Source organism: Capricornis sumatraensis, chromosome 14, assembly GCF_032405125.1.
Source record: "Capricornis sumatraensis isolate serow.1 chromosome 14, serow.2, whole genome shotgun sequence".
NCBI lineage: Eukaryota > Metazoa > Chordata > Mammalia > Artiodactyla > Bovidae > Capricornis > Capricornis sumatraensis.
The window spans coordinates 51,139,958-51,160,904 of record NC_091082.1 but is presented as its reverse complement, the minus strand read 5'-3'; the positions used below and the strand labels follow the sequence as shown (position 1 = coordinate 51,160,904).

Genomic DNA, 20,947 nt, shown 5'->3' with positions numbered 1-20,947 from the left:
GGTTGTCTGCCCGGTGATCCTGCCATTTTTCATCTTTGCCGGCTAGTAGCCATGACGAGGTCTCCCATGTATGTGTTCTTGCGAAAAATGATTTGGCATGGGTTTGTTGGTGTCTTTTCATAATTTTTACTTATTTATTTGTTTTGGGCTGTGCTGGGTTTTCATTGCTGCACACAGATTTTCTCAATTTGTTGCGGAGAGCGGGGTCAGTGCACAGGCTTCTCGTCACAGTGGCTTCTCTTGTTGGAGAGCACAGGCTCTAGAGTGCCTGGGCTCGGTAGCTGTGGCTCCATGCGGCATAAGGGGTTTTCGCAGACCAGGGATCAAACCCATGTTCCCTGTACTGGCAGGCAGTTCTTAACCTCTGGGCCACCAGAGAAGTCCTGTATGCATGCTCAGTTGTGTCCGACTCTTCGCAACCCTATGGACTATAGCCTGCCAGGCTCCTCTGTTCATGGGATTCTTGAGGCAAGAATACTGGAGCAGGTTTCCATTTCCTACTCCAGGAAGTCCTGTTGGTGTCTTAAACTGGAGGCACTGCCGTGAGGGAGACAGACACAGTACCCGCCTGTGATAAGAGGCCGCTCAGCCTAGACAGTGACCTCGGGCAGCAGGAGCCACAAACTACCTCCTGGCTGGGACGCCATCCTGAGCCTCCTGCTGGCAGAGGTCCTGACTTCGTGTTTTCAAAGGGTCCTTTTAAAGGACTCACTCAGCATACCTGAGGGCCTCACTATGCTTTTCTTCCTTTGCAGGACGACTGGTATCCGAGAAGTGAAAAAGCAGGATGCCCCCCGGGGTTGACTGCCCCATGGAATTCTGGACCAAGGAGGAGAATCAGAATGTGGCAGTTGATTTCTTGCTGCCCACGGGGGTCTATCTGAACTTCCCTGTGTCCCGAAATGCCAACCTCAGCACTATCAAGAAGGTACGATCTTGACCTTAAAACTAGTCCTCAGAGCTTAGAACTCAGAGAGACAGAAAAAGTCTAGTAGTCTCAGATTTGAGATCCTCTGCTATGAATTTTAAAAGACATGGGAATTCCCTTGAGGTCCAGTGGTTAGGACTCTGAGCTTTCTCTGCCTGGGGCCTGGGTTCAGATCCTGCAAGCCTCAAAGTGTGGCCAAAAAAAAAAAAAATTAAAAGATAAAAATAATGTGCAAGAATTCTTTAAAACCCACAGTTAGAATCTACCTATCTTTCCAAATTCAGCTCCTGCCCTTTTCATTGCATGCGTGGTCAGTCATATCTGACTCTTAACGACCCCCATGGACTGTGGGCCAACAGGCTCCTCTGTCCCTGGATTTCTCAGGCAAGAATACCACAGTGGGTTGCCGTGTTGTCCCTCCCTAGATTCCCGTGAAAGCTCCGGGGTCCTGGTTCACAGGGGGGGCTTTCATTCTCTCCATGACTCTGCCCTAGTGTTTGAAACCACAGCCCATCCACGGCTAAGAGTTTTACTGGTCTTTTGTCTTCAGAGCTGTCGTCATAGTCAACAGCATCTTTGGAAATAGTTTTTGGCTTTATTGAATCATTTTCATGGTGGATTACTGAGTCAAAGGATTAAACGTCTGGATGGTATTTGGCAGATGTCTTGTGACCTTTCCAAGGGCTTATCCCACTTGCAAAGGGTGGGACTTCATGGGTCATGTCTGAGGATAAGGCCTTAGTCCCGGATTTGAAAACACTTGGGAGCAAAAAAAAAAAAAAAAAAAGGAGAGACGCAATGAACCATAGTTGAGTTTTGTTTAATTTTTTTTACTCTTCCCTTCCTGGGTGTTTCTTTCTTGCTTTTTTTAAATGCTGGGTCTTAGTTTCGGCATGCAGGCTCTAGTTCCCTGACCAGGGATTGAACCTGGGCCCCCTGCATTGGGAGCATGGAGTCTTAGCCCCTGGACCACCAAGGAAGTCCCCCTGGGTGTTTCTATAAAAATTAAATTTGTTTTTTCCCTTTTCAAAAGTATATAGACACATTGAAATTTAGGAGAATAAGCAAAAGTTAGAAGGAAAAGAATTACCCATGATCCAGCCATATGAGACAACCACAGTTAACACTTTAGCTGTTTCCTGTTTTCTTTCCTATATAGTGTTTCTTTGTGATTATTCTCTTTATGAATTTTTATATTCTTTTTCTGAGTTAACATTATATCTTTTTCGTGTTATTAACCTTATGTAAATATCATTTCAAAGTGAATTGTATTTTTCTGCTTACAGAGCTATACATGCATGTTATTAAAATTCCAGTATTGCAGACACATTATTAAAATTCCAACACCACAGAAATATAAAACATATCAGTCCCTGCAATCTCACCTCATATCCCAATTCAATTTCAGTTTCTTAATATTCTTATTTATACCAGGGACCAGATAGTAAATATCCTGGGCTTTGCTGGCCATATGGTGTTTGTCTCAACTACTCAGTTCTTCTTTCTGGGGTGGCAGCAGCCATAGATTGCATGTGAGTGAACTGGCATGGCTGTCTTCCAATAACTTGGCAAACAGTAGCTTGTCTACAGTAATTATTAATTACTGTGATACATTCATTAATTGTTTTATGGGAATAATAAAATTATTATTTATTTTATTCTAATAATAATAAAATTATTATTTTAGTAGTAATGATTATATTTATTATTGTTTTTATGGGAGTGGGTTTGAATGACATTCACTGTTCTACAGCTTGGGGTTTCTCCCCACTGACTGCTGTATCTTGGAGTCCTGTGTGCCCTCGGTACAAGTATCCTTAGGTTCCATTCACATCTGTGTTTTGTCCCTTTGCATTGATGGAGCATAATTATCCATCCCCCGTGGGAGAAAAATTTTAGGGCCGTTCTCTCCTTTTCCATCTTTTCTGTGACTCAGCGGTGAGGACCTTGTCACTAAAACTTGGCACCCTGGGAACACCTCCACCCGAGGCCACACACTGAGCAGAGCCAGCAGAGGTGTTTAGGGTCCCCTCATTGTGTTAGACTTTTCTGAATTAGTGGCCAGCGTTGAAAGATCAGGTGATGAGCTCCAGAGTGATTAGCTGGATGCCTGGAGGTCATGTCTGGCTGGCCATCTCTCAGGGTAGCCTAGGGGAGACCTGAGGACCCGCTCTCAGCTCCAGATGTTAGCACCTACCTGACCCCTTCATAGAAAGGCAGGGTCAGCGACTCCTAATGACCCTATGGACCCTAACCCTGTGGTCAGTGATCAAGACGTGGAGAGGGTAGTGGTCCTGGGATCTTGCCTTTGCCCCCACTTGTCAGCCTCCACCAGCCCTGGGCTCCTGTGGCCCCGCCCATGGTCCCGCCCACCTTAGGGGCGGGGCTGACGGTCCACTGTCCTCCCAGCTGTTATGGCACCGCGCCCAGTATGAGCCACTCTTCCACATGCTCAGTGACCCTGAGGCCTACGTGTTCACCTGCGTCAACCAGACGGCGGAGCAACAGGAGCTGGAGGACGAGCAGCGGCGGCTCTGCGACATCCAGCCCTTCCTGCCTGTCCTGCGGCTGGTGGCCCGCGAAGGTGACCGCGTGAAGAAGCTCATCAACTCGCAGATCAGCCTGCTCATCGGCAAAGGTGCCCTACTGGGGCCGGGCGGTCCTCCCTCGGCCAGGCCTGCCCCCGCCCCGCCCCGGCCCTACCCCGACCACCCCCCAACCCTGCCCCTGATCCTGGCGCTGACCTGGCTCCCTGCCTCTCAGGCCTCCACGAGTTTGACTCCTTGCAAGACCCGGAGGTGAATGACTTCCGAGGCAAGATGCGCCAGTTCTGCGAGGAGGCGGCTGCTCGCAGGCAGCAGCTGGGCTGGGAGGCCTGGCTGCAGTACAGCTTCCCTCTGCAGTTGGAGCCCTCGGCGCGGAGCTGGGGGCCGGGCACCCTGCGCGTCCCCAATCGGGCCCTCCTGGTCAATGTCAAGTTTGAGGGCAGCGAGGTGAGCTGAGGCTCCTGCCTGCCCTGTGTGCTGCAGGCAGGCTGCCCGGTCCCCCTAGGAGAATCCCAGTCCCCCACCAGCCCTCCAGATCCACCCTCCTTCCAACAACATTGCATGGTATTTGTGGGGTATCCATTGCACCGTCAAACTTCCCACCAGGAGAGTTGCAAGAGGCAGAGTGATCGGATGGCTTTGGTCCTCAGTCTGCTCATGTATCCATCAGATATTTCCTGGTGTTGGCCACGTGCTGTCATCAGAGGCTGCCCTCACAGAGCTCACAGTTGAGGGGCAGGGTGTGCCTAATACATGCAGATGGGCCACACATACCGCCGCCCCCGACCCCCCCGCCGCGTGTGCCCCTGTGCCCCGTGGGCTCCCTGCAGGTGTGGAGGGCTGACCCTCCCTCCTCCTCCTAGGAGAGCTTCACCTTCCAGGTATCCACCAAGGATGTGCCCCTGGCACTGATGGCCTGCGCCCTCCGAAAGAAGGCCACGGTGTTCCGGCAGCCGCTGGTGGAGCAGCCTGAGGACTACACACTGCAGGTGAACGGCAAGCATGAGTACCTGTATGGCAGCTACCCCCTCTGCCAGTTCCAGGTGAGGGCTGGGCACTGGGAGGGATTCCTGGGCTCCCACAACCCTTGCCAGGGTGGGGGGTAGGGGTGGGGAGCTGCTCCTCAGCCCCTCTTGAGCCCGGCAAGGCAGATCTTGGGGGTCACGGTGAGAGTGTCCCCATGTTGGACTGGCTCTCCTCATAAACAACGGAGGTGGGTGGGGACAGGAAGGGCCAGAGGAGAGACCCCACCCCAGAAGGCCTAGCATGAGCAGTGGTCAGCGTGAGGGGTTCCCCAAGTAGTCAGTGGTCCAGGGAACAGTTGGGGCCACTCACCCTGTGCCCCCATCTCAGTACATCTGCAGCTGCCTGCACAGTGGGCTGACCCCCCACCTGACCATGGTGCACTCCTCCTCCATCCTTGCCATGCGGGACGAGCAGAGCAACCCTGCCCCCCAAGTCCAGAAGCCACGCACCAAACCGCCCCCCATCCCCCTGAAGAAGGTGAGCCAGCACCCTGCCCTTACCCTTTCCACCAGCCCTTCCTCCCACCTGTGGTCCAACCCTGAAGCCTATTGGGCAACTCCGTGGGCCAGCAGTCTCCTGCCCAGTTTCATGCCTTTTGATTGCTCAGGATTTAGAATTGGGCCTTCAAGCTGGGTTGGGGGCCTGTCTGGACGTCCCAGGGCAGCCTCCAGGCCTGGCTCTGCAGCTGCCCTCTCTTCCTGCTCCTCCTGCTTCCTGCCCTGTAGGCAGGACTATGTGCCCTGCAGAGCTCAGGGGCCTTGGGGCCAAGGAGGTGTCCCTACGGCAGGTTTTCTGGTAAAGGATGGCGCTGTGGGCAGGTACCGAACCTGGCTATAAATCTGCAAGACCCTCACCCCACCCTCAGTGGCCACAGGCCTCATCAACCTCCTCTGAATTCCTCTGCCTTAACTCCCCGCTTCTTCCCCCAACCCTGCCCAGCCCTCCTCCGTGTCCCTCTGGTCCCTGGAGCAGCCTTTCTACATCGAGCTGATCCAGGGCAGCAAAGTGAATGCCGACGAGCGGATGAAGGTAGGGGCGGGCTCCTGGCCGGGAAGGGCACAGGCAGTGTGTGTTTTCTGCAAAAACACAGTGTCTGTGGCCTGAAGGGGTGGCAGAGGAAGAAGGGAGGGGGGGGTCACACGAAAGCCACCTGACCACATTACCCAGCATCCCTGCCTGGGGTGGTTGTGAGCGGCTTCAAAACAGGAAAGGGGGAGGGGGGTGGGCCGGCCAGCCAGAGAGGCCAATTCGCAGAAACCAGGCCCAGTGAGTTCTGGGTATTGACTTTGGTGGAGGTGGTAGGGCCCGGCCCAGCCCAGGGATGTGGAGCCTGGGAGGTGATGGACACAGAAGAAGAGCTGCTCCAGTGATCCAGGGGGCCAGGCCCATTTCTGAGTCATTCACACGCCCGCCTCCTCTGGCCTCAAGATGGCCTGTGAGATGCAGGTTTCCTCATCCCATTTGCAGAATGGGAAACCCAGGCCCAACGAAGCCAGGGCTCTTTGGGGAGCACTTTCTGGTTGGGGTAACTTCACACACGGGGCAGGTCTGTTTTCCTGTAGACGAATCACGGAAGGGTACATGGAGGCAGCTTTCTGACTGAGGGGGTGAGAGCACAGATGGAGGACACAAGGAAGGGTGTTGGGGCATTAAACCCTTCCCTGTCTAGAGGGACTCATGCAATTCTTGGGTGCTTGACCAAGAGGGGCCCCTGGAATTCCTGAGCCCCGATAGAGAAACTGAGGCCCAAAGCAGAGCAGCAACCTGCCCCAGGGTCCCACAGTCAGTGGGGAGGCGCTCACACCACCCTCCGCTCCCCATCACGCATCCCCCCTCAGACAACCAGGGCAGCCTTCAAGCACCTGGTGGGGGAGGTTGAGGCCCACTTGAAATAAAGACGTTTCAGGAAGATATTTGAGCCTTAGGAGGAAGGGAGCATGCAGGGAGAGAAGGGGCCTGGCCTCTGCCACCAGTCACCTGCGTGCACCTTCCCCAGCTGGTGGTGCAGGCCGGGCTCTTCCACGGCAATGAGACACTATGCAAGACGGTGTCCAGCTCAGAGGTGAGCGTGTGTTCGGAGCCCGTGTGGAAGCAGCGGCTGGAGTTTGACATCAACATCTGTGACCTGCCCCGCATGGCCCGGCTCTGCTTCGCGCTTTACGCCGTGATCGAGAAGGCCAAGAAGGCCCGCTCCACCAAGAAGAAGTCCAAGAAGGCGGTGGGTGGAGCCTGTGGGAGTCACTCCCTGCTGGTCCGGTCCTGTCCTGCAGCCCCCTGGGGCTGCTGCCCATCCCTCCCCAGCATCCCAGCTGGCACGCACGCATCCTGGGAATGGGGTCTGGGTGGGCCTGCAGACCCCGGCCTCCTCCCCATCACCCCACTGGCCACCCCCGGCTGTGTGATGGTGCTGGAATCCTGGGCTTATGAGCAGGGGTGCTCGGGATATCTAGACCTGGGCCTTTGATCCTTGAGGGAACCCGGAGGCCTCTCCCTGGGGTGGAAGGAAAAACGCAGTGTCCTCCCAGGGAGCAGGGAGCCTGAGTCAGCAGCCAGCTGGGCATGGAGTGGTGGTCGAGCAGAGTCACCAGGACCAGGCTGACTGGCCACCGAACTGCACTGACTCACTGGTTGACCAGGGGCAGCTCTCTGGGGCTGCTATGTTCTGTGTGAGGCTTTCTCAAGAAGCCAAGGGTGGGATGTATCTGGGAGCAGTAGGAAACCAACGTGGCTGACCCTGCAGGCTGCCTCATAGGGAGTCTGGGTGAGGGCAGGGCAGCGTGGCCTGACTGGAACCATCCTGCAGTTGAGCAAACAGAGGCCTTTGGGGCGGCTGGCCCTGACCCACCCGGCTTCTTTCCCAGGACTGCCCCATTGCCTGGGCCAACCTCATGCTGTTTGACTACAAGGACCAGCTCAAGACGGGCGAGCGCTGTCTCTACATGTGGCCCTCTGTCCCAGGTGGGGCCAGGCCAGGAGGGAGAGGTGGGAGTGTGGGGTGTGTCCGGACGTGGCGGCATTCCCCTTGCAACTCCGTCTGTCCCTGTGTCCAGACGAGAAAGGGGAGCTACTGAACCCCTGTGGGACCGTGCGGAGTAACCCCAACACTGAGAGTGCGGCCGCCCTGGTCATCTTTCTCCCCGAGGTGGCCCCTCACCCTGTATACTACCCTTCCCTGGACAAGGTCAGTGAGGGGGTCCTCGCCATTTGGGGTCCAGGGCCCACCCTGCCCAGAAACCTCAAGGCTAAAGATGAGCTGTTCCCACCCTGCCTCTGTGGCGCCCAGGTCATGGTCCCTGCACCCTGTGAATTGCCCAGGGCTGGGGGCTGGGTCCCCACACACATTTGAGGGCTTCCTTGACTGTCTGGAGTCTTCACGTGCCCTAGAGTGGTGATCCTCAACTGGGGCCACTTGGCGTCTCAGGGGACTTCCGGCAATGTCCAGAGACAATTTTGGTTGTTAAACCTAGCTTGGGAGATGCTCCTGGCAGGAGGCCAGGGATGTTGCTAAACGCCCTGTGGTGGGCGGGACGATCCCCACCACTGAGGGTCACTCGCCACGAAGTCAGCAGTGCCAAGGTGTTCACACCGGACTCCCAGGGGCCCCCCAGGCTCTCCCAGGCCCCAGGGGCACTGCTGATATCAGGGTCACTTGCAGATCCTGGAGCTGGGGCGGCTTGGAGAGCACGGACGCTTCACGGAGGAGGAGGTGAGCTGAGGACCGTGGGCGGTGGGTGGGGACCTGGCTGCAGCCCTCACCACTGGCCCCCCGCCCCCACCCCGCCCCGCCTGTGCCCCTCAGCAGCTGCAGCTGCGGGAGATCCTGGAGCGGCGGGGTTCCGGGGAACTGTACGAGCACGAGAAGGACCTGGTGTGGAAGATGCGGCACGAGATCCAGGAGCACTTTCCCGAGGCTCTAGCCCGGCTGCTGCTGGTCACTAAGTGGAACAAACACGAGGACGTGGCCCAGGTGGGCGGTGGGGGCGGGGCCGGGATGAGAGGAGGCGGAGCCCAGGAAGGGCGGGGTTGGCGGGGCGGAGGCGGGGAGGGGCGGAGGCGGGGAGGGGCGGGGCCGGGGAGGGGCGGGGCCTGGAGCCAGACGCAGCCCTCGCTCCCGCCCTGACCGCTCGCATCCTTCTCCAGATGCTCTACCTACTCTGCTCCTGGCCTGAACTGCCCGTTCTGAGCGCCCTGGAGTTGCTAGACTTCAGCTTCCCGGACCGCCACGTGGGCTCCTTCGCCATCAAGTCCCTGCGGAAACTAACGTGAGTCCCGCGGGCTTCCTCATCCTCAGAGGGCAGCTTGGCCCCCACCGCCCTGGGCCTAGGCACCGGGTGGAGACTTGCCCTAGGGGTCTGCTCAGGTGAGGCCGGCCTCCCGCCCCAGCCCCGCCCCCTCGCCAGCCGCAGACCCTCTCCCAAGACGCGGAGCTCCAGGCCCCAGCCGGCCTCCCTTCTCTGCAGGGACGACGAGCTTTTCCAGTACCTGCTGCAGCTGGTGCAGGTGCTCAAGTACGAGTCCTACCTCGACTGCGAGCTGACCAAATTCCTGCTGGACCGGGCCCTGGCCAATCGCAGGATCGGCCACTTCCTCTTCTGGCACCTCCGGTAGCTGGACTCACCTGCAAGGCCACGGGGAGGAGGGGCCTCTTGCCTGCTGGCCTCCCGTTTCCCACCAGCTGGCCGGCCCGGGTGTCCTTGGCAGCCGGGTTCTATAGGGCGGGGAGGGGCTGTGTGGCCCCTCCAGGCGAGGCTCAGCCCCTGCTTCCTCCCCCCAGCTCGGAGATGCACGTGCCGTCGGTGGCTCTGCGCTTCGGCCTCATCATGGAAGCCTATTGCCGGGGCAGCACCCACCACATGAAGGTGCTGATGAAGCAGGTGAGGTGTGGCACCCCACAACCCAGCCTGCACTCCATGACCCCGCCTGAGCTCCGCTTCCAGGCAGAGTAGCTCCATGCCCCATCACTGTAGAACCCCGTGGGCCCCTCAGGGGCTCAGAGCCTGCTCCTCACAGTCCACCCAGGACACCCTCCCATCCTCCCGGCCAGGGGGAAGCACTGAGCAAACTGAAGGCCCTCAATGACTTCGTCAAAGTGTGCTCCCAGAAGACCCCCAAACCCCAGGCCAAGGAGCTGATGCACCTGTGCATGCGCCAGGAGACCTACCTGGAGGCCCTCTCCCACTTGCAGTCCCCACTCGACCCCAGCACCCTGCTGGCTGAAGTCTGGTAAGTCCCAGGCCCCGGCCAGGGCCTCCCCTCCCCCAACCCCACGCCAACCCCAGGCCTTGGGGAGGGCCTGCTGCTGACTGCTCTCTGCCCCTTAGCGTGGAGCAGTGCACCTTCATGGACTCCAAGATGAAACCCCTGTGGGTCATGTACAGCAACGAGGAGGCAGGCAGCGATGGCACCGTGGGCATCATCTTTAAGAATGGGGACGGTGAGCAGGCGGGCCCCAGGGAGGCCATGGCTTCCACACACCCTGCCATACTGCCCTGGGTGGGGAGGGGGACCCTGCTGGGGGTGGAGGACTCCTGGAAGGTGAGCTGAGGAAAAGACAGAGTCCCGGGACTCGGGGGCCTGGGCATGGCTGGGATTGGTGAACCCACCGGAAACTCATGCTGTTCCTCCCCGGGGCGACTGTGCAGACCTCCGCCAGGACATGCTGACCCTGCAGATGATCCAGCTCATGGACATTCTGTGGAAGCAGGAGGGCTTGGACCTGAGGTGAGAGGCCTTCCAGTCATCCACGTGTGCCCGTGCCAGGCCTAGGACTGTATCCTGTTGCAGGGGTCCCCTGTCAAAGCTGACATGACTGCCTCAACCTGAAATAAGACTGGCTGGTCTAAGAAGAATGTTGTTGTTTTTGTTTAGTCACTAAGTCATGTTCAACTCTTTTGTGACCCCGTGGACTATAGCCCACCAGGCTCCTCTGTCCATGGGATTTCCAGGCAAGAATACTGGAATGGGTTGCCATTTCACCCTTTAAGGGATCTTCCTGACCCAGGGATAGAACCTCTGTCTCCAGCATTGACAGGCAGATTCTTGACCACTGAGCCACCCAGAGGGACCAGTTTAAAACTCAGGGTCAGGGAGGCAATAGGGCCACAGGATGAGGATAGAGAATGCCAGCCCTGGCCAGTGGCACCTGTCTCCCTCTATGGTCTCCTTTGCCCCCCAGCATCCCTGGCTTTCTGCTCCATCTTCTCCATCCAGTCACGGGGATTTTTCTTTTTGAACAAACATGGGCTTAGCCAAGGTGCTGACTTTTCCTCTCTGCAACTTGGGTTCTGGTATGACCTCTCTAAGGAACTTCCCCTGGAGCCCTGGGAATCAAGGGCTCCTCCCCAGCACCTCCTCTTTTGCAGCAACTTGAGTAGCATCTCCTTTGGCTTTTGTGGGTTAAGCTCCTCAGGGTCAAACAGCCCTTGGGACAGCCCTTGACCACTATGTCTGCCTGCCCCTCCTTCCACCCGGCTAGGATGACCCCTTATGGCTGCCTCTCCACTGGGGACCGCACAGGCCTTATTGAGGTGGTGCTTCACTCAGACACCATTGCCAACATCCAGCTGAACAAGAGCAACATGGCGGCCACGGCCGCCTTCAATAAGGATGCTCTGCTCAACTGGCTCAAGTCCAAGAACCCGGGGTATGTTTTGGGCCCTCGGGACAGACACCCTCTCCTTCCCAAGGGGTGGAGTTTGGGAATCAAAGGCAAGAAGGGCTTGTGACAGTCTCTGGGGCTTCTTGCTCAGCCGAGGACCATCCCATAGACACTGTTGAGAGGTGGGGCAGGTCTCTGTTCCCATAGGTATAGGTTAGTTACTGCCATGTAACAACCACTCTGAACTTTGCTGCTGCTGCTAAGTCTCTTCAGTCATATCTGCACCAGGCTCCTCTGTCCATGGGATTCTCGAGGCGAGAATACTGGAGTGGGTTGCCATACTCTTCTCCAGGGATCTTCCCGACCCAGGGATCTTATGTCTCCTGCACTGGCAGGCAGTTTCTTTACCTCTAGCACCACCTGGGAAGCGTTCCTCTGCCTCCAAACTTCAGGAGCATAAATCACAAATCTGCAACTTGAGCTGGCTCAGCTGAGTGGTTCTTCTGCTGGAATCACTCAAGTAGCTAATCTCATCAGGTAGCTTGATTTGCCTGGAGGGTGGTGCATCTGGGGCCTCTCTTGCCTTAGCTTCACTCTGTGGCAGTGAAGAAGGTTCAGGAGCCATAAAGTGCCTTAAGGACCCAGCTCCAGAATGAGCCCAGCATCACTTCCTCCATGTTCCATTTGTGCAAGCAAGTCACAAGGCCAGAGTAGAGGGAAGGGGACAAGGACTTAGTAGAAGAAGCTGCAAAGTGGCGTGGCCATGGTTTCCTTCCCCAACCCCAGGGAGGCCCTGGATCGAGCCATTGAGGAGTTCACCCTCTCCTGTGCTGGCTACTGTGTGGCCACCTATGTGCTGGGCATCGGTGATCGCCACAGCGACAACATCATGATCCGAGAGAACGGGCAGGTGGGTGCCTGTTGGCTGGCCCCAGGCCCTGGCCTTTCTGCTCTGCACAGAGCTACCGGCAGAACCCCCTCCAAGCCCTCCCAGCTCCTTTGGGCCAGGCACCCTCCTTTCTGACTCCTTTTCGGTCTTTGCTCTCCCCTCCCCTCAGCTGTTCCACATTGATTTCGGCCACTTTCTGGGGAATTTCAAGACCAAGTTTGGAATCAACCGTGAGCGGGTCCCGTTCATCCTCACCTATGACTTTGTCCACGTGATCCAGCAGGGGAAGACGAATAATAGTGAGAAGTTTGAAAGGTGGGAGTGCCTCAGACCCCTTGTGGTGCTGGGGGCCCCAGGTGGAGTCAGCTCATCCCTGGAAGGGACAGTGCTGGGGGTGGGTTAGAGGAAGCTGGGGCTTTGTGTACATGGCTCTTTCCAGGGCAAGAGTAGGCTGACCGGCTGGCTGGCTTGGGTGGAAGTGGCCGGGAGGACCCAAAACCCCCTCCCCGGCCTCTCCCCGCAGGTTCCGGGGCTATTGTGAGACGGCCTACACCATCCTGCGGCGCCATGGGCTCCTTTTCCTCCACCTCTTTGCCCTGATGCGGGCGGCAGGCCTGCCTGAGCTCAGCTGCTCCAAAGACATCCAGTATCTCAAGGTAAAGGCCAGGGCAGGGCCCCACCGGGCAGGAGACCAGGGAGCCCAACTTCCTGAGGCCCCCCAACCCCCAGGTGTGATGGACCCACAGGGCCCATTAGCCTGGGACCCGGATCTGGCAGGAAGCAGCCGGCATTAGCCCGTGTTCTGCTGGTACCTCCTTTGGCCCACCTGCCCGTCCTCCACAGGCTGAGGGTATTTCCACTTGCACGGGAGGGTTCCCTCTGTAGTTAAAAGATGTTTTTCCTTCCTGTGTCTTTTCAGTCTGTGAGACTCTGGGGTGGGGAGTGCAGGGCGGTGGGGCCAGAGCCCCTGTCTGGTGTTCTCTTTGGTGCCCAGTTCCCGGGATGCAGCGGCTCCCCTGCTTCCTCCTCCGGCCAGCTTCCAGGGGAGAAGGCCAGGTCCTGTCCACATGGGGATTTGGGGCCAAGACCTCCTGGCACAAGCTGACATCTTATTTTGAGGATGGGTTGGGGGGCTTCCTTGGTTTGGGGTCAGAAGGAAGAAGCTCTTCCCCGGAGAGATGTTGTCGGGTGCTCTCCTGACTCCTCTGTGAGGAGGGGGTGTTACCTGCCCAGAGAGGCCAGAGGTGCAGGGGGGCAGGGGTCCCTGTTGAGCAGGGCCCAGCCCATCAAGGGGACACCCATTCCTTTGATTTTGCCCCAGGATTCTCTGGCATTGGGGAAAACGGAGGAGGAGGCTCTGAAGCACTTCCGAGTGAAGTTTAATGAAGCCCTCCGGGAAAGCTGGAAAACCAAAGTGAACTGGCTGGCCCACAACGTGTCCAAAGATAACAGGCAATAATAGCCCCTCCCAGCCCTGCGCCTGGAGATGAGCAAACTGTCAGTCTTGGGAGGCGAGCACCCTCAGCTACCCTCCAGGGCCAAAAGGCTGGACTGCATCCTTGGGAAAGAACCTACACGACTGCCTTTTGTTTACACTGGTTATTTATTTATGACTTGAAATGTTTCAGGAACTGAACAGCCATACATAGAAATGCACCCTAGAGCGGGGGCGGGACGCTGTCCTCCGTGTGCCCATCAGAGCCCTGGGCTTTGATGGGAAGACACTGTGAGCCACACACCTCAGGCTGCATCTTGCCGAGAGGGTCTGTAACCTCAAGTCTTCCAGCTGGTGGATCTGGAGCCAGCCAAGACTCCTCTCTCCCGCACGAGGGCTGTCTCCTCCCCAGGCTCCCACTGCGCTGCACATGTCCACGCCTGGCGGTCCAGACAGGGCGCCCATGCCTGCTCACCACCTCCACCTGCGTGCTTTCCACTGACTGAGTTCTGGGCAGTTCCCAGAGGCAGCCTGGGTGCCCTCCAGATTCAGGGAGGGTACTTCTCGATACGGGAATTCTCATCTCTGCTATAAAGCGATTTTGTTTGCGGGTAAGAAAAAAAAGTAGCCCAACTACTTACTGACCTCTGTAGCTCGGGGTGAAGGTGGGGGGATGGCCCTACCCCGTCAGTAGAGCGCACACTGGTTCTCAAGCCACATTAGAAAGACGAGAGCTTGACTGAGCTCACCCTGGTCATGGATCAAGAGGCAAGCTGGTGCAATTGTATGTAACCTCTCTCCCCCAAAGCAGGTTTTAGGTAGTGAAAGACCTACCTCCTCTCCGAAACACTCACTTTTGAGACTCTGCTCCGTGGACCTAGGTAGCAGAGGCATGAGTCAGGGGTGTGGGGGCATCTTTTCCTCGGACAGTACTTAGCCAGAAAATGGTTCAGGCTCAGCCTTGGGTACATCTGAGGAGCTCCAGCAATGCAGGTCCCTGGGCCTCTGTCGGCCTTTTGGAGCTAACTCTGGAGACAGGGCTAAGAATCTGGGTTTCCAGCAGCCCACGGGTGGGCATAATGGAATCAGCAGCTTACTGGGGACCCACAAGGCAACACCACTTACCTCTCAATGGCCTTGCAAAGCTCAGCAGTGCCAGAGGTAACTGTCCTCTCAACAGCCCAAGCACACAGCTTCCAGAAGAGCCCCGGGGACTAGCCTGTTTCTCTGTTCATTAGAGGGCTGAGCGGCATTGGCCCTAGAAATCCATGCCACCCACAAAGCTCCACTGACCAAACCCTGGTTCCCAACTAAGTGCTGAATTCATCACACCCACCTCACCTGTCTGGGAATAGGAAAAGCTGAGTGTACATCTGTCTATTTATTTAAATGAGTCTGTTCTTCCTGGCATGGACAGCACACTGTGTATACACAGCAATGTTTGGTTTGGATGCATGGCCTGTGTGCCCAGCGAGAAAAGTATTTTCTATGTTTTTTTTTTAAAAACCATTTGATGTTTCTGTATGTGGAAGGTGAGTTTGACGTAACTGATGAAGGTTCAGACCAGTAGTCTGAAACCTTGAAGTGAGAGGTAAAAACAGATTAAAAGAAACAAAAGCCTTTGTATGTTATGTTCTTGGCTCAGAAAGAAACCAAGGGAATGTAGGATTCAAATGAAAATGAGACCAAAGAAAAGCCGCTCTCCCGCTGGAGTTAGAACCAGACTTTATTGTATGTATACACTTTCTGACCTATTGTCAATATACACATCTGAAAAGTGATACCACAGCCGCTACAGACAGCGCGAGGACGGTCCTGTCTCCGCATTGGCGTCTACCCACGGTCTAAACAGAGCAGCTACAGTGACAGTACATGGAGGGGTGGCCACACATGACACGGGACAGCTGGCAGTGTCCTTGAGACTAGCGGTTATGATCACAGCATAGTGTTCAAAATTATTTTCTCCCAGTTTTAGAAATCTAAAATTTTACATGTACATTAAAAACCAAGTGCTGTAGGGTTTTAGCTCCTGACTGCAGTTCTCTCCTTTCACCACCTACTGGGCGTGGGTTGTATCCCTGGGGCGGGCTCTGGGAGGAGGGGGCACAGCAGTTGCTTGGGAATGGAGTGCTGCCCTCTGGCCACTGGGCATCATTTCAGCAAGTTCTGAGTATGGATTCCCCTAGGCCTGTTGCTGTCTCCAAACCAAGCAGTTAGAGGGGTCTGCACCATCTGGACGGTCAACGTACACTCTCACCAGCAAGGAAAACTACATCTATTTGGTACAGACCCCAAAGCTGCACCTCTGGGAGGAGCTGCTGGTCCTCGGAGAAGCGAGTACACACAGCCAGGGACCCCAGCTCCCCTCAGCCCTCTGCCAAATCAGAAATGGGAAGAATCCCAAAGAAAAGACCTGACCTTTTCTAGCCTCTGAAGAGGGGTCCCTGGCCCGCTCCCCTCCTGCCAGGCAGCACAGTTTTGTGCCTGTCTCCTTGTCCTGGGTGGGGGTGGGAGGTGGGGATCAGGGGGGGTCTCGGTCCCTCCCACGCTCAGTGTCCCCACTTCACTTTGCATCCAGCCCTGGGTTACACTAGCACAAAAGACACGAGGAATCCCAATTTATTTACAAAATATTAAAAAGTCAGTTTATCATCTACATATTAGCCCCATTCTGCCATTTTATACATGCACTAGTGTGGAAAAATAAAAACTTTAAAAAAAAAGAAGAAAGGATTACCAGGTGGGAGTGAGCAATTCTAACCCTTTGTCAAGGAGTCCAGTCACTGCAGCTTTTCTGGAGTTGAGCGAGCGTCAGCTCCTCACATAACTTAAGAGCGATCCCGGCGAGTGGGAGAAAGGGGGGTGGCGGGGGAGGGAGCCTATGGGCCTACACACCAAGCAGGGCAGAGACTGGCGGTGGGGAGGGTCTGCAGACCTACTGGCCAGAATGACTTTGTACATCATGGACCCTAGGGGTGGGCAGCGGTGGCAGCAGAGTCTCCGGAAGCAGGAAGGAAGACAGGGTGGTGGGGCTGGTGGCGGGGGGTGCGCTCAGTAGCTGAGGGTGGAGTCGTCCCACTCCAGCTGCTGCTGCCGGTTCGCAGTCTGCGGGTCCCCGTGCTCCCCCTCGTCCTCCTCACTGCTCTCCGACTCGGCACTGGTGATGTCGTCCTCCTCGTCCCCATCCTCGCTCTCCTCTTCCTCCTCCTCCTCTTCCTCCTCACTGCTATGCTGGTCCTCGTATGTCTGACAAAGGGACGACCCAACTGACCGGGTGCTGAACCCAGCCCCAGCCACTGCTGGGAGTCACATCCCACGACCCAGCCAGAGGGGCCGGACTAGGCTGGAAGAAGCCTCACCACAGACAAAGGGAAACAGCTCTGGTCACCACCCACAGTGTGACCAGGACCCTGTATCAGGCCCCATGGGCCTCACTTTAACTGCAGGGTTGTGGTAAGGACCACACAAGCACAGAATCGTCGGGGGTGGGGGTGGGGGGTGGGGTGGGGTGGATGAGGAGCCCCACACCTACCTCCATGGGGTTCACGGTGATGGTCAGGGCAGAGTCGTCCCAGTCCATCTCGTTCTCTTTCCCGGTGTCCTGGTCTCGCATGGTCCTCTGGTGTGCAGCCCGGATCCGGAACACCCCCAGGATGATCATGAAAACCAGGAAGCTGACGCACACCACAATGACGACGGTGGCAGTGCTGGGGACGACTTGGGTGAGAGGAGACAGGACGGCTGTGATGACAGAACCCGTCCTGGGCCCGTGTGCCCTGGGCCTCCCTATTACTGGCTCCATCAGCCCCCAGAGAACAGACAGATCTCTGAGAAAATGCTTAGTGCAGGGGTTTGGCCCCTTGCTGCCTTGTCTGTGCTCCAGTTTCCTTGTGTGATGGGGAATAAAAGCTGGGCTGGCCAGTGGCTGTTCTGAGCCAGGGGGAAGCAGGTGCTGAGCTCACAGCAGGAGTGGGGCAGGGCAGCACAGTCCTACCTGCAAACGGGTGGGGGTTGGCCAGGTTGTGACCAGAGAGGTCAATGAAGGAGCGGTGCTCGGGATGGACGAACTGCGGCTGGGCGGCTATGTGGCTGGCGTGCTCCATGGGGTTGGCCGTGTGGATGACATTCACCTGCAGAAATGGAAAGGCAGCCCGGATGTGTCTGGGGAATGGACATGCACTTGACCAGCACCACCAAAGTGGGCCCTGGATAGGTGCTGGTGGGCAGAGAAAAGGACAGAAGAAGCCAAGGAGGGTGTTGTAATGATCTGATGTTGTCACACAGCCAAGAAAAAGCCTCCGCTTGTAATAACTCATTTTTATTGTGCCTAATAAAATAATTCATCCACAACAGACTGGAGGAGAAGGCACAGCACCACCAGTGGCCCTTTACCTCGGGTCGTCTGAGAAGCCTGAGGCACAGACCATGCCCCTCTTTTCTCAAAATCACAGCCACATAAGAGAGGACAAATCACAGGCTTTCTTTTCTTTCAAATCCGCTACCCTCGGCTCAGAGAATACCCTCGTGGACTCTTCAGCCTTGTGAGTCTAATTCTGGGGCTGTGGGGTCACAGTGCAAGGGCTCAACTGCTGAGAATAACTTCTGGTTCACTCCTCTGGGGCACAGAAGCTCTGAGTGACACTAGACATGTCAGAGTGGCCACGTGCCCCCTGGCCACCTGGGCCAGAGTCACCACGCCCATGTTCCTCGCAAGGCAGTCCTGCCCTGGGCAGAGCATTCACTCCTAGCAGGGCCAGGCCTCTGCAGATAACCTCTGGATCCTGGGCACTGCTCCTTCGAAAGCAGTGTTAGATCTCAAGACACACCCTTGCTCCTCAGCCCAAGGTATCAACCGCCACTCAATCCTGACCACCTCCCTCCAAGTCTCAGGCTGAGGGAGCCTGTGAAGGGGGCACTGTGCTGGATCCCAGCTCACCCCATGTACAACCTATCACCCTAAACCTGTTGCAGGTCGAGCCTGAAGCAGCCCCACCCCCGATAGGAAAAGGTGACCCACCCCCCGATGAACCCCAACAGTGACCACTACAAATGCCCTGGGAATAGAATTTGCAAACATCAGGGTCATAAGTGGGATGCTCAGTCACCACGCCACTGGCCTTTCTCTGCAGAGGCCAGCTCTCACCTCCACCTGGAACTCATTGCTGACATAGCGACCATTCAGCTCAGAGCAGACAAGCTTGAACTTGCGGTCAAGCAAGGACCTGGTGTGCCAGTTCCGATAGCGCAGGAGGTGTAAGATCTCCTCGTAGCTGGCCATGGTGTCGACACCTGCAGGCGAGGAGGAGACAGCAGTGTGGAGGTTAGGAACACAGGCCGCAGGCAAATGCAGGCGGTTCCCAAGGCACTCAGCCATGCCTGGCTGTCCAACTGCGGGGTATCTCCCCCTGCCGAAGGGCGTGTGCCATAACGTGCCCAGACGTCCACCCTTTATGGGGATGCAGCACCAGGCAGAGCTGCCCGCCCCTCCCCATCTGGAAGCCAGCAGCCACCGCTCAGCCCAGTCAACATTCTCCCTTCCCGCCCCCTCTAGGGCTCCCTCCAGGTTTTGAGCTGGGAGGACAGCTCCCAGCTGTCACTCTTCCCACCTGTGAAGACCACGCCCATGTCAGAACTGCTCATTTCGATGCCCTTCTGCTGCAGGCGGGCCGCGTCCACCTCCAGGCTCTCCTGCTCTCCATTCAGTTCTTCTCCCTCCACTGTGACCTCACAGGTGTCCAGGTCGTGCACGATCTCCTCCGACACCAGTGACTCTTGAACTGCAAAAATAGCCCAACCGGAAATAGCAGAGGCCGCAGAGCCTGGAGCAGGGGTCACAGCGACGGCCCGCCTGCTCATCCTCAAACTCACAGAGCCCTTTTAGGGACCATGGATGGAGGTATGGGACAGTCACTTTCAAGAATTGGGGGTGTTTTATGCGTCTAAGGAGGACTGAATGAATAGTGAGAAGGCCTGAGAATGGGGGGCAGTCTGTCCTGCTGGGACATCAGGAGCATCCCCCAACTGTATCCCCTGCCCTGGTCTCCATCCTCTCAACCCCCAAGATCTATCCCAGACTCTGATGTCAAGCTGGAAAAAGATCAAATGACCCCCCCCCATAAGTGGGTTTCCAAAGATCGGAAGGAGCTCCAGCCCACAATCAGATTCTAGAAGCAAATCCAAAACAGCACAGAAACATTCAAGTTTCCAAAACCACGGAAGAAAAGGGCCAGGATTTTTCCCTGGCAGCCACAGTGGGGTTTCAGCTGCAGTTTCGAACTGAGGCAGGGATGACTGTTCTGGGCTATCACCTGTTGGGTCCTCATCCCCTTCCCCTTCGGGCTCCACTTCTCTCGTGATGGTGCTGATGATCCGAAGCTCAGGGAAGAGGAAGACCCCCTCTGAGCTTTCAAATTCAGAAGCCGCTCGAGCAAAATGGTGGATGCCGCTCAGACTGATTTTGGGCTCTTCTGGCTGCAAAACCATCACGTAGCCATCCACCGGGGGAATGGAGATGCAGGCGGCCTCGTTAAAACACCTGTCAACAAGGGAGGGGAGGGGAGGGTCAGGGCTTGAAAAGATGGCTTCTCAGGCTATACTCCCGGAGGAGGAAATGTCATAGGGTCACTCCAGTATTCTTGCCTGGAGAATCCAATGGACAGAGGAGCCTGGCGGGCCACAGTCCATGGGGTTGCAAAGAGTTGGACATGACTGAGCATAACACACACACACACACACACACACACAACTCAGGCCACACGAGGGTGCTTGGAGGTGGCGCAGGCAGGATTCCACAACCACCTGGGGGACAAGATGCTGGCCACTCCCAGAATGTACTTCCAAACATCACTCAAAGTTTCTGGTAACGAGTGACCATAAGCTTACAGAAGGGAGGCTGGTTTGTCCTAGAAAACTTAAATGCACACGTTTTCTTCTCAAGGATCACTGGGCAAAGAAAGACAAGATTTACTGCTAACAAATCAGCACCTACTTGACTGTGCTGGTGATTTTGAGTCTTCGGATCCCTGGGGTGGGGAACTGTCGTGAATTAAGGTAGGAAATGTGTTGCATGGCCTTATCAAGCTCCGCCACGTCCTCTCCCTCCAACGTCAACATCGACTGACTAGGGTTGGCCTGGATCTGTAATGGCACCAAAACAGACAGGAGAGGAGTAAGGTTCTGTCTCCAAGGAGGTGAAACCATGAACGTGCTGACAAAGAGAATTAGCTTGGGATTGATATGAACTGGTGACTTAGGAGAAGAAAAGCTTGTAGGATTCAAATGACCATGACCCTATGACATGACAGTAAATATCAAAGGCGCAAACAGATCTGTCATATAAGAAAAAAAATGTTTGGTCTTTGTCCCTGGTTTCTGGCACAGACCTCCTAAAACCCTTGGAATTTCTTGAGGGATAGGAACACCTTTTGTTATTCCTGATTAAGCCCCTTTCAATCCCAGAGTTTATCTTAACGAGGTGACTCCTGGTGGAGCCCTAGATAGTTTCTGGTGGGGGACTGGTTGCTAG

General features: G+C 56.1%; 2 protein-coding genes across 4 annotated transcripts in view; one reads left to right on the top strand and one right to left on the bottom strand.

The window, feature by feature from the left end:
* The first annotated feature begins 787 nt into the window (after nucleotides 1-787).
* On the top strand, nucleotides 788-15,375 carry PIK3CD (phosphatidylinositol-4,5-bisphosphate 3-kinase catalytic subunit delta). 3 transcript variants are annotated; one of them, XM_068986252.1, is made up of 22 exons: nucleotides 788-928; nucleotides 3,338-3,566; nucleotides 3,692-3,921; nucleotides 4,338-4,517; nucleotides 4,915-4,977; nucleotides 5,440-5,529; nucleotides 6,497-6,718; nucleotides 7,362-7,458; nucleotides 7,551-7,681; nucleotides 8,156-8,206; nucleotides 8,300-8,467; nucleotides 8,641-8,762; nucleotides 8,961-9,104; nucleotides 9,275-9,374; nucleotides 9,545-9,723; nucleotides 9,822-9,934; nucleotides 10,143-10,221; nucleotides 10,976-11,143; nucleotides 11,885-12,008; nucleotides 12,157-12,302; nucleotides 12,511-12,643; nucleotides 13,309-15,375. In XM_068986252.1, exons 1-22 carry the CDS (start codon nucleotides 788-790, stop codon nucleotides 13,444-13,446), a joined length of 3,048 nt encoding a protein of 1,015 aa, XP_068842353.1. In that variant the 3' UTR covers nucleotides 13,447-15,375. The 3 variants fall into 3 exon arrangements, with proteins under 3 accessions (XP_068842353.1, XP_068842352.1, XP_068842351.1); XM_068986251.1 differs by having other exon boundaries at nucleotides 4,828-4,977; nucleotides 8,303-8,467; XM_068986250.1 differs by having other exon boundaries at nucleotides 4,828-4,977.
* CLSTN1 (calsyntenin 1) overlaps nucleotides 15,176-20,947 on the bottom strand; it is a 46,188-nt gene continuing 40,416 nt past the window's right edge. The window contains exons 13-19 of the mRNA XM_068985740.1: nucleotides 20,411-20,559; nucleotides 19,731-19,957; nucleotides 19,029-19,199; nucleotides 18,566-18,711; nucleotides 17,417-17,552; nucleotides 16,955-17,139; nucleotides 15,176-16,668 (exon numbers count right to left, since the gene is read on the bottom strand). Coding sequence (XP_068841841.1) covers nucleotides 16,474-16,668; nucleotides 16,955-17,139; nucleotides 17,417-17,552; nucleotides 18,566-18,711; nucleotides 19,029-19,199; nucleotides 19,731-19,957; nucleotides 20,411-20,559 — 1,209 coding nt within the window. The 3' untranslated portion in view covers nucleotides 15,176-16,473. The remainder of the gene's footprint in view (nucleotides 16,669-16,954; nucleotides 17,140-17,416; nucleotides 17,553-18,565; nucleotides 18,712-19,028; nucleotides 19,200-19,730; nucleotides 19,958-20,410; nucleotides 20,560-20,947) is intronic.

Excerpts from the sequence above, each read along its gene's own strand:
- PIK3CD (XM_068986250.1), top strand. The coding sequence starts at position 788 with ATGCCCCCCGGGGTTGACTGCCCCATGGAATTCTGGACCAAGGAGGAG. Across the intron at positions 10,222-10,975 it reads CAGGAGGGCTTGGACCTGAG|GATGACCCCTTATGGCTGCC; the intron begins GTGAGAGGCCTT and ends CCACCCGGCTAG. Across the intron at positions 12,303-12,510 it reads AATAGTGAGAAGTTTGAAAG|GTTCCGGGGCTATTGTGAGA; the intron begins GTGGGAGTGCCT and ends CTCTCCCCGCAG.